This window comes from Giraffa tippelskirchi, chromosome 12, assembly GCF_054371585.1.
Source record: "Giraffa tippelskirchi isolate mGirTip1 chromosome 12, T2T-mGirTip1v1.2.pri, whole genome shotgun sequence".
Lineage (NCBI taxonomy): Eukaryota > Metazoa > Chordata > Mammalia > Artiodactyla > Giraffidae > Giraffa > Giraffa tippelskirchi.
Genome location: NC_137286.1, coordinates 14480164 through 14494899, shown reverse-complemented (window position 1 = coordinate 14494899; position 14736 = coordinate 14480164). Strand labels below are relative to the sequence as shown.

The 14736-nt window shown below is 44.0% G+C and overlaps 1 protein-coding gene and 1 long non-coding RNA gene across 2 annotated transcripts in view; one reads left to right on the top strand and one right to left on the bottom strand.

Moving 5' to 3' along the window:
* The window catches only part of LOC145529015 (uncharacterized), a 67631-nt gene that overhangs the window by 12390 nt on the left and 40505 nt on the right, over positions 1 to 14736 (top strand). The gene's annotated exons all lie outside the window — the stretch shown is intronic.
* Positions 1 to 14736, bottom strand: part of TGM5 (transglutaminase 5) — a 30910-nt gene that overhangs the window by 1205 nt on the left and 14969 nt on the right. Inside the window, exons 7-10 of the mRNA XM_081548469.1 lie at positions 7903 to 8041; positions 7209 to 7312; positions 6884 to 7123; positions 4417 to 4577 (exon numbers count right to left, since the gene is read on the bottom strand). Of these exons, the coding sequence (XP_081404595.1) occupies positions 4417 to 4577; positions 6884 to 7123; positions 7209 to 7312; positions 7903 to 8041 (644 nt within the window). The remainder of the gene's footprint in view (positions 1 to 4416; positions 4578 to 6883; positions 7124 to 7208; positions 7313 to 7902; positions 8042 to 14736) is intronic.

The window sequence follows — 14736 nt, the reverse complement described above, 5'->3', positions numbered from 1 at the left end:
TGCTGTCTACAAGAGACCCACCTCAAACCTAGGGACAGACATAGACTGAAAGTGAGGGCCTGGAAAAAGACATTTCATGCAAATGGAGACCAAAAGAAAGGAGGAGTGGCAATACTCATATCAGATAAAATAGACTTTGAAATAAAGACCGTGATAAGAGACAAAGAAGGACACTACATAATGATCAAAGGATCACTCCAAGAAGAAGATATAATAATTACAAATATGTATGCACCCAACATAGGAGCACCTCAATACATAAGGCAAATGCTAACAAGTATGAAAGGGGAAATTAACAGTAACACAATAATATTGGGGGACTTTAATACCCCATTCACACTATGACTAGATCAACCAAACAGAAAATTAGCAAGGAAACACAAGCTTTAAATGATACAATGAACCAGTTAGACCTAATTTATATCTACAGGGCATTTCACCCCAAAACACTGGATTTCACCTTTTTCTTAAGTGCACACGAAACATTCCCCTGGATAGATCACATCCTGGGCCCTAAATCTAGCCTTGGTAAATTTTTTAAAATTGAAATCATTTCAAGCATCTTTTCTGATCACAATGTGGTAAGATTAGATATCAACTACAGGAAAAAATTACTAAAAACACAAACATATGGAGGCTAAACAAATGCTTCTGAATAACCAACAGATCATGGAAGAAATAAAAATAAAATCAAAATATGCATAGAAACAAATGAAAATGAAAACACGACAATCCAAAACTTATGGGATTCAGTAAAAGCAGTGCTAAGAGGGAGGTTCATAGCCATACAAGCCTACCTCAAGAAACAAGAGAAACATCAAATAAACAACCTAACTTTACACCTAAAGCAAGTAAAAAAAGGAAGAACAGAAGAACCCCAAAGTTAGGAAAGAAATCATAAAGATCAGAACAGAAATAAATGAAAAAGAAATGAAGGAGACTATAACAAAATCAACAGAACTAAAAGCTGGTTCTTTGAGAAGATAAATAAAATAGACAAACTGTTAGCCAGACTCATCAAGAAAAAAAGGGAGAAGAATAAAATCAATAAAATTAGAAATGAAACTGGAGAAATCACAACAAACAACACAGAAATACAAAAGATCATAAGATACTACTATGAGCAATTATATGCCAATAAAATGGACAACTTGGAAGAAATGGACAAATTCTTATAAAAGTATAACCTTCAAAAATTGAACCAGGAAGAAATAGAAAATTTTAACAGACCCATCACAAGCATGGAAATCGAAATTGTAATCAAAAATATGCCAACAAACAAAAGCCCAGGACCAGATGGCTTCACAGGTGAATTCTACTGAAAATTTATAGAAGAGCTAACACCTATCCTACTCAAACTCTTCCAGAAAATAGCAGAGGAAGGCAAACTCCCAAACTCATTCTAAGAGGCCAACATCACCCTAATATCAAAACCAGACAAAGATGCCACCGAAAAAGAAAACTATAGGCCAGTATCACTGATGAACATAGATGCAAATATCCTCAACAAAATTCTAGCAAACAGAATCCAACAACATATTAAAAAGATCATACATTATGACCAAGTGGGCTTTATCCCAGAGATGCAAGGATTCTTCAATATTTGCAAATCAATCAATGTGATACACCATATTAACAAATTGAAAGATAAAAACCATATAATTATCTTAATAGATGCAGAGAAAGCCTTTGACAAAATTCAACACCCATTTATGATAAAAACCCTCCAGAAAGCAGACATAGAAGGAACATACCTCAACATAATAAAAACCATATATGACAAACCCACAGCAAACATTATCCTCAATGGCAAAACATTGAAAGCATTTCCTCTAAAATCAGGAACAAGACAAGGATGCCCACTCTCACCAATACTATTCAACATAGTTTTGGAAGTCCTAGCCACAGCAATCAGAGAAGAAAAATGAATAAAAAGAATCCAGATTGGAAAAGAAGAAGTAAAACTCTCATGGTTTGCAGATGACATGATCCTCTACATAGAAAACCCTAAAGATACCACCAGAAAATTACTAGAGCTAATCAATGAATATAGTAAAGTTGCAGGATATAAAATTAATACACAGAAATCGCTTGCATTCCTATACACTAACAATGAAAAAACAGAAATTAAGGAAACAATCCTATTCACCATTGCAACAAAAATAATAAAATACTTAGGAATAAATTTACCTAAAGAAACAAAAGACCTATATATAAAAACTATAAAACACTGATGAAAGAAATCAAAGATGACACAAATAGATGGAGAAATATACCACGTTCTTGGATTGGAAGAATCAATATAGTGAAAATGAGTATACTACCCGAAGCAATCTATAGATTCAGTGCAATCCCTATTAAGCTATCAATGGTATTTTTCACAGAACTAGGACAAATAATTTCACAATTTGTATGGAAACACAAAAGACCTCGAATAGCCAAATCTATCTTGAGAAAGAAGAATGGAGCTGGAGGAATCAACTTTCCTGACTTCAGACTATATTGTAAAGCTACAGTCACCAATAAAGTATAGTACTGGCACACAGACAGAAATATAAATCAATGGAACAAAATAGCCCAGAGATAAATCCATGCACCTATGAACACCTTATCTTTGACAAAAGGGGCAAAAATATACAATGGATAAAAGATAATCTCTTTAACAAGTGGTGCTGGGACAACTGGTCAACCATCTGTAAAGGACTGAAACTAGAACACTTTCTAACACCATACACAAAAATAAACTCAAAATGGATTAAAGATCTAAATGTAAGACCAGAAACTATAAAACTTAGAGGGAAACATAGGCAGAACACTCTCTGACATAAATCACAGCAGGATCCTCTATGACCCACCTCCCAGCAGTTCTAATGAGGTGGATGAAACTGGAGCCTATTCTACAGAGTGAAGTAAGTCAGAAAGAGAAACACCAATTCAGTATATTAATGCATATATATATATATATATATATATATATATATATATATATAATTTGGAAAGACCATAATGACGACTCTATATACAAGACAGCAATAGAGACACCGATGTAAAGAACAGAATTTTGGGCTATGTGGGAGAGGGTGAGGGTGGGATAATTTGAGAGAATACCATTGAAACATGTATATTACCATATGTAAAACAGATGACCAGTGCAAGTTTGATGCATGAAGCAGGGCACTCAAAGCCGGTGCTCTGGGACAACCCAGAGGGATAGTATGGGGAGGGAGGTAGGAGGGGGGTTCAGGATGGGGGAAGGTAGGAAGGGGGTTCAGGATGGGGGACACTTGTGCACCCGTGGCTGATTCATGTTGATGTATGGCAAAAACCACCACAATATTGTAAAATAATTACCCTCCAATTAAAATAATTTTAAAAAATGAAATAGAATAGAATATCAGTGTTCATCATGCAAGTTACTGTTATGTGCAACTTTTACTTCACTTATACACATATGGACATTTGTGTAAAATATTTCTACTCAACCCATCATATGGAAAGGTCTGATGACTTGGGAGTGTTCAGTACTATTTCTTCTGCTCCAAGGATTTCATCCAAATATGAAATAAACAAGAGCTCCAAAGGATTCTCAAGGATAATTTGAGTGGATCAGATCATTTGGGGACAGTTTTTGTTTTTTATTTTCACAGTCTAACTCCATCCCTTCTCACCCTTTTATCTTAGTTGGTTCCGTTTCTTTTCATACCGGTGTGTGAGTCAAGACCAATGGATCATTCAGGGCTTAGAGAGAAGGAAGTAGCCTCAGGAAACTTGGAGGCACCTTTGGAAACCCTCCTTAAAATAGACTCCAGTGGCTGGCCTTGCCAGACGTACCCCACCAGGGGGCACTCCAGGCCCACCTGGCAGGATCTAGGAGGTTGCTTGGCCTTGGGGAAACAGCATTGGCAGGAAGAGCCCTGTGAAGTCTCCCCCCCAGAATGTCAGAGAAAGAGGACTCAGAGGCCATCTAGTCTAAGCCCATCATTGACAGTTCAAGATGCAGAAGCCCAGGGCTTGTCCAAGGATCCACAACCAGGAACTAGCACATCAAACCTGAGCTGACCTTTGTTCAGGCAGCCCTCTTCCCCGACTCAGGATCCTCCCATTTGAACCCATGTTTCCTCATGTTGACCCTGGGGAAGGCCAACAGCGGGAGGAGACACAACAGAGGGGTCTCTCCCCAACCTCCCCATGGCAGTAGGTCAAGGGGCACCCATAAGACCTCCCAGGGTACAAGAGGATGGAGACCTCATCCAGTGTTTTCTGATAAACCTGCTCCTGGTGGGGAGGTTCCTGGAGGCACCAGAAGAGGCAGGGGACAGGAGGGGCTGCTCTCCTGAGAAAGCTATCGGGTCTCCATCCCCCTACCCCCAGTGAGTCCCAAGGAGCCCCCAGGCCACGTGCAGGGCTGTTGCCTACATTAATCACGATGCTGGGATAGGCTAAGGTGATGATCTTGTTCACCAGGATCTTCTCAGGACTGCTCTTCTCTTCAGCCAGGGCACTGATGCGGATCAGCTTGTCTGTGGACAGGTACTGGCTGTACTGGGAATAGGGGATTTTGCAGGGATAGGTCTTTGCTAGGGAGAGAACACAGGATGAGGTGAGACTCACTAGAGAAACCAGCTGAGCCTGGGTGGATCTGGGACCCTACTACGCAGAGGAGAGGCCAACCTGTACTGAGCCCCAATGAAACAGGTACTCAGTTTTCTGTTGGAGGGGCTGAGAGGTGAAATGGCTGGCCCAAGGTCATTCTACTAGTATGTGGGTGCACTGAGGCTCTAACCAAGGTCTGGAGGACTTCAAACCTCAGGCTTTCCTCACTAACTCGGCCTATATTCCTTGAGGTAGTAAAGGAAGGATTGAGGAGAAGAGGAGGAGGTTAAAGGAAAGAAACAGGAGTAGAGGAGAGGGAGGAAGAGGGAAGGAAGGAAAGAGGAGGACTATGTACTGGAGGAGACACTAGGAAGACAGTTGTCACAGGGATCTGCCCCCAAACCCTTGCTGGCTGGCTTGACCCCCCCTTATGGCATTTCCATAAGATACTCTGTGTTCATGCCCATACCCAGAGCCCATACCTTCTTCAGAAGAGAGTGTGATGAAGGCTGTGTCCTGCCAGAATGGGAGCAGGGGGCTGCCGTCATGCAGCAGAGACTGGGCACTCAGGTTCACTTTGAGGTCCTTGAACTGGGGTGACATGTTGAGGGCCAGCAGGACAAACCTTATGTCCTGGCCCATGTTGGGCGAGTCAAGCAGCTGGAATTTCAGGGAGACCTGGACAACATCACTGGGCTGGAGAGAAGGAGTAGCCAGGCTCCGCGGACTGTCGCTCAGTGGCACGGACCTAGGTTGCGATTCTCCTCGGAGGGAGCCTGGGGATCTTCCAGCCTTCAGCTTCTGAAGAGCCTTCAGAAACACCTGCCTCTCCTGGAGAGTACCTGGGAGGGCAGAGCACAGCACCAGTGCCCTCATTTCAAATTCCACCACCTGAGACTCCATCTGAGGCTTTCTCTGCCACCAGAACTGACTCACCTCATGCATGGAGCAGACCGAAAGTGCTAGGAAATTTACGCCCCCAAGAGCAGCCCTCAACCCCTGACCAAAAAGAGTTGGTGGATAAATAGCCTAGGCCCGTTGCCTCCTGGGTGGGATAAATCTGCAGTATTGTTCTACACTTTACACTAATTCTCTGATAGGATTGCCAGATTTAGCAAATAAAAATACAGGGCAGTTTAATTTGAATTTCAGATTAACAACAAATGATTTGGCCACAGTGAGACCACAGCATTCTTCATCCTACATTTTCTCAGCCACCCCACTGGCAGGGCCCCCAGCAGACTGAGCCCCAGCCGCCCGCCCACATTGTTAACAGGCCTGACAAGGCTCCCGGCATTGGCTTGCTCCCCCTTCCTCATCTCGCTTGCTCACTCTCCTTCCTTCCAGTATCTCTTAAATCTCCTCACTGATAAACCACTTGTCCTTGAAGTGGTCCCCAATGAAGATAGCCGCAGAGAGAATTGAGGAGGAGGGATAAATTGCCAGTACCCTGGATGTGTTCAATGTTTGTCTCTTAGGCTTGGACTCTGGGCCTTCTCTGTGTTGGCCCCAAAGGTCCACATAGACAAACACAAACACGCACTTTATGGTACTTCCAGAAATCTCAGGTGCTCCCACCACCAGCCCACACAGTCCTGATTCACTCCTGCTCAGATCCTGCCCCTCACTCTGCTCTGGCCCTCTTAGACCGCATATTTTTTCTTGGCTCCCTAGTGGTCGAAACTGATGGTTGGTCTCAATTTCCAGGAATCAGTCCACAACTGACTGACATAGATGCCCCTTGCCCCACTGGCTTGGGTCAGAAGACCCTGCCAGGGCTCCCGTCTCTCAGAACCATCCTCTGCACAGGGTGGGTGTGGGTGAACATTTGGCCTTACATCAGCTGTGGTGCTGGCTGTGGTCTGGCTTGTCCTCCAAACACCCAATAAAACATAGATCAAACAATAAGTTAAATGAAATTAATAAAATTAATTAGTAGGAGAGAGTTTACTCACTCTCCTGCCCTCTTCAGTTTGATTTTTCAGGAAAGCAGGGGCAAGGAGGTCAGATACTGTTGCTATATGATGGCTGTCAATGGCCCTGCAATCTAGGTGAATATCTTGTGGAGGGTGCTCACTGCCTGTGGGGAGTGGGGTGGGGATGGGCATGAAGAAGCGAGGCAGTGGGGACCCCAACTTGGATCTTAAACCTGAAGGATTGAGGAGACAGTGGGCCTGGGTTCTGGCTCCCCCACTGCAGAGGACTGTCCCAGCGGGCGGAGAGGTTCCCTGGGGTCTTGGGAAAGGTGCCTACAGAACTTGGACCCTGCAGGGGCCTGGCTTGGTCATACCTTCTCCATACTTGTAGTTTTCCGTGATGTCATCCCGCTCATTACTCTGGATGCTCTTGGTGCTGATAAAATTGCCAACAGTTTTGGTGTCCTGGTGAAGTTTCTGCTCCCTCCCTCCAAGGACCAGCCAGGCCATACAGTCAGCATTCACCATGGAAAAGGCGAAGGCTGTGTCATACTTCAGATCCACCTCCCCTTCTTTGATGGCTCTGACGGAGGCAGGGCCACAGCAGTAGAGGCCTGAAGGGGAACAGGGGGGCCTCGGTGGGCTGTGGCTGCAGGGCCAGGTGGGGGTGGGGGCTGTCTGTCCTCCCGAGAGTCTCACCATTGCTTGTCTCCTGAGGTGTGGCATCCAGTACCTGCCAGCCCCCGAATCCAGGTGGGAGGTCGTTCCGTGCCATCCAGCACTCATTCCAGACGTGGAAATTCCTGAGGCAGAAGCCAGAGGAGTGGGTGTCAGGTGAAGCTGAGAGAGGGTTGGTGGTGCTCAAGTTCTTTCTGGAGTAAGGCAGGGGACAATGAGTGATGGACGGCTAGATAGAAAGTCAGGGTGCTGCAGGCCTGTGCACCTCTGGGAGGCAGGTGACCAGCCTTCCTCCTGTGAGTCTTAGCTTGCCCAGAAAGGAGCTTTCCTCTCTTTGTAAAGAGTGAGGGTTCCAGAGCCAAGGGAAACCCTTCACACTCTCTCAGAAGACTCTCGTAGCCCTTTCTTGTGTCTGCTGTCCACTCACAGAGGCAGTCACAGGCTCACCTTTGTCTCCAGAGGTGAGACTTCAGGCCATCCTGTGATCAGAGCCACAGGTTGAGTATTAAATGAAGGAGGTGAAAAAGAGGAAAACTCCCTCTGGGCAGAGAGCTCTTGTGATGTGATGTATTAAACTCAGAAGATGGTTGTATTTGTATTTAGCTTCTTCCCAGCCTTAGGGTTGGGGATACCAAGCCTTGGGGCTGGTGAAATGGGGGGTGCGTGGGAGGGTAGCAGGCTCATAGGGTTTGCCCTGGAAAGAGATGTCTCTCACCAGACACTGTCCTTCTTCTTATTCTCCAAAATCCTGCCTGTGTTGTCATAATACTCATCAATGATCAGGTTTCCGTCTGTGTCGTGGCCAGAGTTGAAGTTGGTGATCACTCGGGTGGGGATCCCCAGACACCTCATCACTGTAGAAAGGGCAGAAATCTCCTGTGGGCCGTGGATTCCTGGGCTTAGCGCTCTCGGCTCAGGGAAATCATACACTTGGCAGGCAGGAGCTGTCTGGGGCACCAGGTTGGTGACACTTCTGACCTCCCTCCCCACCTTCCTGAGCTCCTCTCCCTAAGGCTCCACACAAAGGTGAGAGCTTGTCTGCTTGCTCAGAGTAGGGCCAACAGAGGGTCTAGCAAGTGTTGGGTTTCCCTGCCCTAGCCAGCAAGGTGGCAGAGGCAGGTCCCTTGGCAAAACTCAGCAGCCTGACTTGTCTCACTTCCCTCCTGGCCATAAATCTCTATCTTCAAATAGCGGAAATTTTTTCCCTCCTGTGGTAAAGATTAAGACCATCAGATTCTTAGGCAAAGAGTTCTGCTGCTTGGATTCCCCCTTCTCTGTGGTTGTACTGTCTTTGAAGCTCATCAAGGAAAGTATTTACAGATCCAGCCAAGAAGGCAAGGAGGCTATAACAAAGTCTAGAAAAGTGAGAATCTATGCCTAATGGAGAAATTCTTAAAAGAAGGTAGAATGTTGTCTTTATGATTTTTCTTGTCATTAAATAAGCAATCACTAGCATGAAATATGCTGCTCCCTAACAATCTTTCACCAAGTAATTTTAGCATTCCTGATAATCCTTGCCTAAATTAATGTTATGCTCAATCGATTGTGTGCTAAGTCACTTCAGTCATGTCCAACTCTTTGCGACCCCAAGGACTGTAGCCCGCCAGGCTCCTCTGTCCACGGTATTCTCCAGGCAAGAATACTGGGGTAGGTAGCCATTCCCTTCTCCATGGTGGTACCAAAATGATTATATTCTAATAGTATCATTTTTCCACATGTATTAGCTGGCATTCTTCTATAAAGAAAAGCATTTCAATCTCCCTCTCCCATTTTTTGGGTATTGTTATGAAGTGAAGTGAAGTGAAAGTCACTCAGTCATGTCCGACTCTTTGAGACCTTATGAACTGTAGCCTGCCAGCTTCCTCTGTCCATGGAATTCTCCAGGCAATAATACTGGAGTGGGTTGCCATTCCCTTCTCTGATCTTCCCAATCCAGGGATCGAACCCAGATCTCCCTTGGCTCCTGCATTGCAGGCTAATTCTTTATCATCTGAGCCACCAGAGAAGACCAGTATTGCTATACCTCTTGGAATCTGTCTCAAGTGGGGAAAATAGAAATTGATCTACAGATATGTCCATCACAGCATTAATGTTAAAAAAAATATATGAACCCACTGTATTGTTATTGGTTCATATATTTTTTTAAACTTTAGCAGAGGTTATTTTTAGACATTTGCTTGGTTTCTAATTTTTTCCTCTATTGTAATTAATGCTGTGATGGACATCTCTGTAGATCAATTTCTGGTTTTCCCCCTTGAGACAGATTCCAAGAGGTAAAATGACTGAGTCAAAAAATATAGATATTTCTAATAGTTCTTCAAAAATACCACTGTCATTTAAAAATGTTTATAATTTTTAGTTTAGATACTTATTTATAATAAATATTTAATTGCTTGTAGTCTTTAGTTTAGGGTCCTTCTCTGGCACAAAGCCTCTCCAGACTGGGGTGGGGATACATCTCTGGATGCAGCCCAGGAAGGGGAGGAGAGAAGCCCAAAGGGGAGCCATGCACTTCCCTGGAGTGGCAGGTCTGCACAGGGCCAAGGAACGAGGGTGGGGAGTGAGCAGAGCTGACAGTGAATTGTAAGTGGAGGTGACAGAGGACCACCCCAGAGAGTTGGATGAAGGTGGGAAAAGCTGCCACTGAAGAAACATGAGACAGGGGTAAGGCAAAAGCATGCGAGGCAAGAGCATGACTCAAGAGCATTACCGTGGGCACATTAATGCTAAAATTACAGTCAGGAGGGTGGATAACACTTATGGTAATAAGAGCACATGCCAAAGAGGGGTGGTCAGAGAGAGCAAGGAGCAGGCCTCCATTCTTCACCCTGATTGCTAAATTCATGAAGTGTCAGTTGCGGTGTCAACAGCTGCTAGACATGGCCAGACAGGCGCTTTCCTACCCAAGCACAGGTCACTGGTCTCATGGCACTCTGAGTTCTCTCTACTACGCATGGTATATGGCATGTAATGGTTTGTTTATGAGTCTCTCCTCCTGAGGGCAGGGATTGTGTGATAGTCATCTTTATCATTATACAACCATTAACGATACAAGGCAGGCCTGTTCTGCAGAAACGTGGGTGCATCTTTGTTGGAAGAGTGCATGAATGTCTTGAATCTTATGTCCATTTTGACAATTTCCAACTGAAGGCTGTGTGCTGTGCTGTGGATACCAAGCTTGACTTTCCATAGAGTATAAGCTTTGAGTGGTAATGGATTTGCACTAATCCATTCTCACCATTTCCTCATCATGCCTCATGAGAACACTGGGATAGGGGACAATGTGTCACAGTGAGGCAACAGAGGGACAGGAATGGTTCTCTACACTGGGAGGAGGCCAAGGCTTTCGCTTCAGTGTCACGCAAAGGAAGCAGACTGCGTTCAGACCTGCACAGTCATGCACGTACATGTTTCACGAGGTTTTGCCCCCTCTGTCCTGCTTTCTCTGTCCCCCCCACAAAGGGCTTCTCTTGTCGTGGCTTCATCTCTTACTCTGTGCCCATGACTCCTAAATTTGAAACTTGAGCCTGCATGGAGACCTTGCTGTCACTAAGCTCATCCCCAGCTGAGCTTGTCGTCCATTCTTGGCAAGCTTCCTTGCCCCTTGATGACATCATCATCCTTTTAGGTGCCAGGAATGGTGCCAAGCACTGCCCTGACATAATCTCACTTAATCCTCTCCACAACCTTGTGATTATTCCACCTTTGAAGAGGAAAAACCTGAAGTTTAGAGTGGTTGAGATCACATGGCAGCAAGAGAAAAGCCACGGCAATATTTAAACCCCTGTATCTCTGATCTGAAAGCCTCCCTGGGTTAACCACAAGCCACACCACTGCAACTTCTCTACACGTCCCGGCAATGTGTCATTCTCAATGCATTTTCCTTTGTGAAGTTTTCACTGATTACTCCATGCCCACTCATCCTCCTTCCTGTGCTCTCACTTAATCCCAGTCACCAATGCTACACATTTTATCACTGCATGAAGCTCTCTGTGATCTCATATATTGGTCCTATCTTGTCAGCAAGATTACACATTCCCCTAGAGTAGGGCTCTGATCAAATACTTTTCTTGCATTTCTTCATTCCCAGCACAGTGCTGGCAAGAGTAGATGCTCATTAAATTTGTGTTGAAATGAGTTTTCTTTAGCCTCGCTTCTGTTGACTATCAGTCATGACTCACAATTTGACATGAGTCTCATTGATAATTTGGGAGCTGAGTCCCTCATAAAAGAAAAACCACTGTGGGGTGCTTTTGCACGCACCTGAATGCACATTTCACACAGCAATGCTTGGACAAAGATGGACAAGATCTCAGAGTCAGGAAAGGTTTATAGAGTCCCTAAGGTATATTACACCACACGACACTCCTGGCATTAATTACTATGTCTCTTCACTTAGCCATTCAGCACTCATTCAGTGACAAGTGTAAAGCCCCTGTGGTAAACCAGGCAGTGGCTCTGATGCTTACACAAAGATGTAAGACAGTCCTGCCTTCGAGGAGCACAGCTTCACTTCTGACTGGTGGGAGACCCTGTCCTGATGGTGTGGTTAAAAAATGCAATCTATTTCAGGACTGGCCATCAAGGCCTCCCTTCAGTTCTTCCCTCCTCTGCACCCCCATGTGGAAATGGGGCTCCAATTTTATAAGAGAAATCAGTGCAAAGGTCAAGCTCAATTTATCAAAATTCATTTGGTTAGCCTTGCTGCCACACTTCCATGGCTTATACTGATGAATACAGTCAGAGCCCCAAGCAATAGAATCAAATTAATTGCACTTAAGTGTGATGACTTTTAGCATGTTTTTGTCTCACCCTAGATGCATTAAGCTTCTAAATGGTAAAAATATCACTTCCTGTTCCTCCTCCCATGCCTTTAACTGTCCCTTATAACCAAGATGGTAATACGGCTGTGGTTTTTTAGATATGCCATCACAAAATCAAATGATTCTCTTGTCTCCAGTGACAATGAAACCTAAAACTTCTCTAAAAAATAAAGTATATATATATTTTTTTTATGTAAAGAAGCAAGAAGGTATGGCTCAAAATGAGAAAAAATGCCTATCAAACTAGATCCACAAACGACAGATATAAGGGAATTAGCTGACAAGGGCCTTAAAGCAGCTATTTTAATATTATCAGTAAGTCTAGAAAAATGGCATAGATGATCTTACTTGCAAAGCAGAAATAGAGACACAGGTGTAGAGAACAAATGTATGGATACCAAGGGGGAAAGGAGGAGTAGGATGAATTGGGAGATTGGAATTGCCGTATATACACTACTATGTATAAAATAGATAACTGTTGAGAACCCACTGTATAGCACAGGGAATTCTGCTCTGTGCTCTGTGGTGACCTAAATGGGAAAGAAATTTTTTTTAAAAAGGTGGGGGATATACATGGGCTTCCCTGGTGGCTCAGATGGTAAAGAATCTGCCTGCAATGTGGGAGACCTGGGTTGATCCCTGGGTGGGAAAGAACCCCAAGAGAAAGGAATGGCTGCCCACTCCAGTATTCTTGCCTGGCAAATTCCATGGACAGAGGCTACAGTTCATGGGGTCGCAAAGAGTCAGACATGACTGAGCAGCTAACACTTTCACTTTTCACTCATGTGCATGCATATGGCTGATGCATTTTGATGTACAGCAGAAGCTGACACAGCAGTGTAAAACAACTATACTCCAATTTAAAAATATTATGAATATACTCAATAGGAGGTAAAGGAAAACATGAACATAAAAGAGAAATGGAAGACAGAAAAAAGACCCAATGAAACTTCTAAAGATGAAAAATATAATATATAATATAAAAAATGTACTGGAAAAATATTGCACAAAGATAAAAATATACTTTTTTGTGAGAACACATTCAAATACCATACTACATATCAAACACATCAAAATATTTCCCTATTGTAGGGGGGAGGTGAGTAAGAAGGGGTTATGACATAAAAGGGGGGAATCAATTAGTAAATAATTTTTTTAAAAGAGGGATTTGAAGCAGACCTATTGTGATAAATGCCATGAAATGAAGAATATGATTAATTGAAACTTAAACACTCCAAGGAAAAAAGGAGGGAAGTAAAGTAAAATAGTGGTGAAGAAGGGGCTTCCCTGGTGGCTCAGTGGTAAAGAATCCGCCTGCTAATGCAGGAGACACAGGTTCGATTCCTGGTCTGGGAAGGTCCCACGGAGCAACTAAGCCCGTGCACCACCACTTCTGTGGCCGTGAGCCTCAACTACTGAAGCCCACGCGCCCTAGAGCCTGTGCTCTGCAACAAGAGAAGCCTCCGCAATGAAAAGCACACACATCACATCTAGAGAAAAGCCCACTCAGCAACAAAGACGCAACACAGCCAAAGGAGAGCTAAAGTCTGGTAGATGGCTAGAAACAACTTTTGAACAAGACCCAGCTTGACCTCTGGAGCCTAAGAGCCAGGGGTTAAAACAGTATCAGACCAGTGTTCATAGCAGCACTATTTACAATAGCCAAGACAGGAAGCAACCTAAATATCCACTGACAGATGAACAGATAAAGAAGATGTGTTGACATAAGACAGCTATGCTATACCCAGATTCCTGAACCACAGAAACTGTGAGATAATAAAAATTGATTTCAACTTAAAAAAAAAAAAAGATGGGACTTCCCTGGTCCAGTGGCTAAGACTCCCCACTCCCAATGCAGGGTTTTGTTCCTGATCAGGGAACTAAACCTCATATGCCACAACTAAAGATCCCACATGCTGCAATAAAGATAGAAGATCCTGTGGGCTGCAACCAAGACCCAGTGCAGCCAAATAAATATTTTTTAAAAAGATGTGGTGTATTTATAAAATGGAATATCACTCAGCCATAAAAAGAAATGAAAAATGCCATTTGCAGCCACATGGATGGACTTAGAGATTATCATACTAAGTGAAGTAAGTCAGACAAAGACAGGGACATTGGCTGAGGGTACATCTTTGAGAGGTAATGGTATTTGCTCAGTTGTGTCTGACTTGGTGATCCCATGACTGCAGCCCGCCAGGCTCCTCTGTCCATGGAATTCTCCAGGCAAGAATACTGGAGTGGGTTGCCATTCTCTTCTCCAGGGGATCTTCCAGACCCAGGGATTGAACTCAGGTCTCCCACATAGCATCAGATTCTTTACTGTCTGAGCCACCAGGGAAGCCCCACCTCTTTAAGAGGTGTGCTTAGTGGCTAAGTCATGTCCAACTCTTGTGACCCCATAGACCGTAGCCTGCCAGGCTCCTCTGTCCATGAGATTCTCCAGGCAAGAATACTGGAGTGAGTTGCCATTTCCTTCTCCTTGAGAGGTAAGGGCTCAGTAAAAACAGTGAGATTAGAGTTATTGTATTGAAATGGAGATAATGAGGCACTTTATAGAGACCACTATGTAACTGAGTGAGAAGAAATATTAGATGACTTCTAACCCAGGGATGTTTGAAACTGTTTTCAGCAAAGGACTCCACATGAGAACCAGATCATAAGCAAGGATCCAACTTATAAAAGATGGATGCATGGAGTTGTTTGGGGGGAAGAGAGGGGGGCCA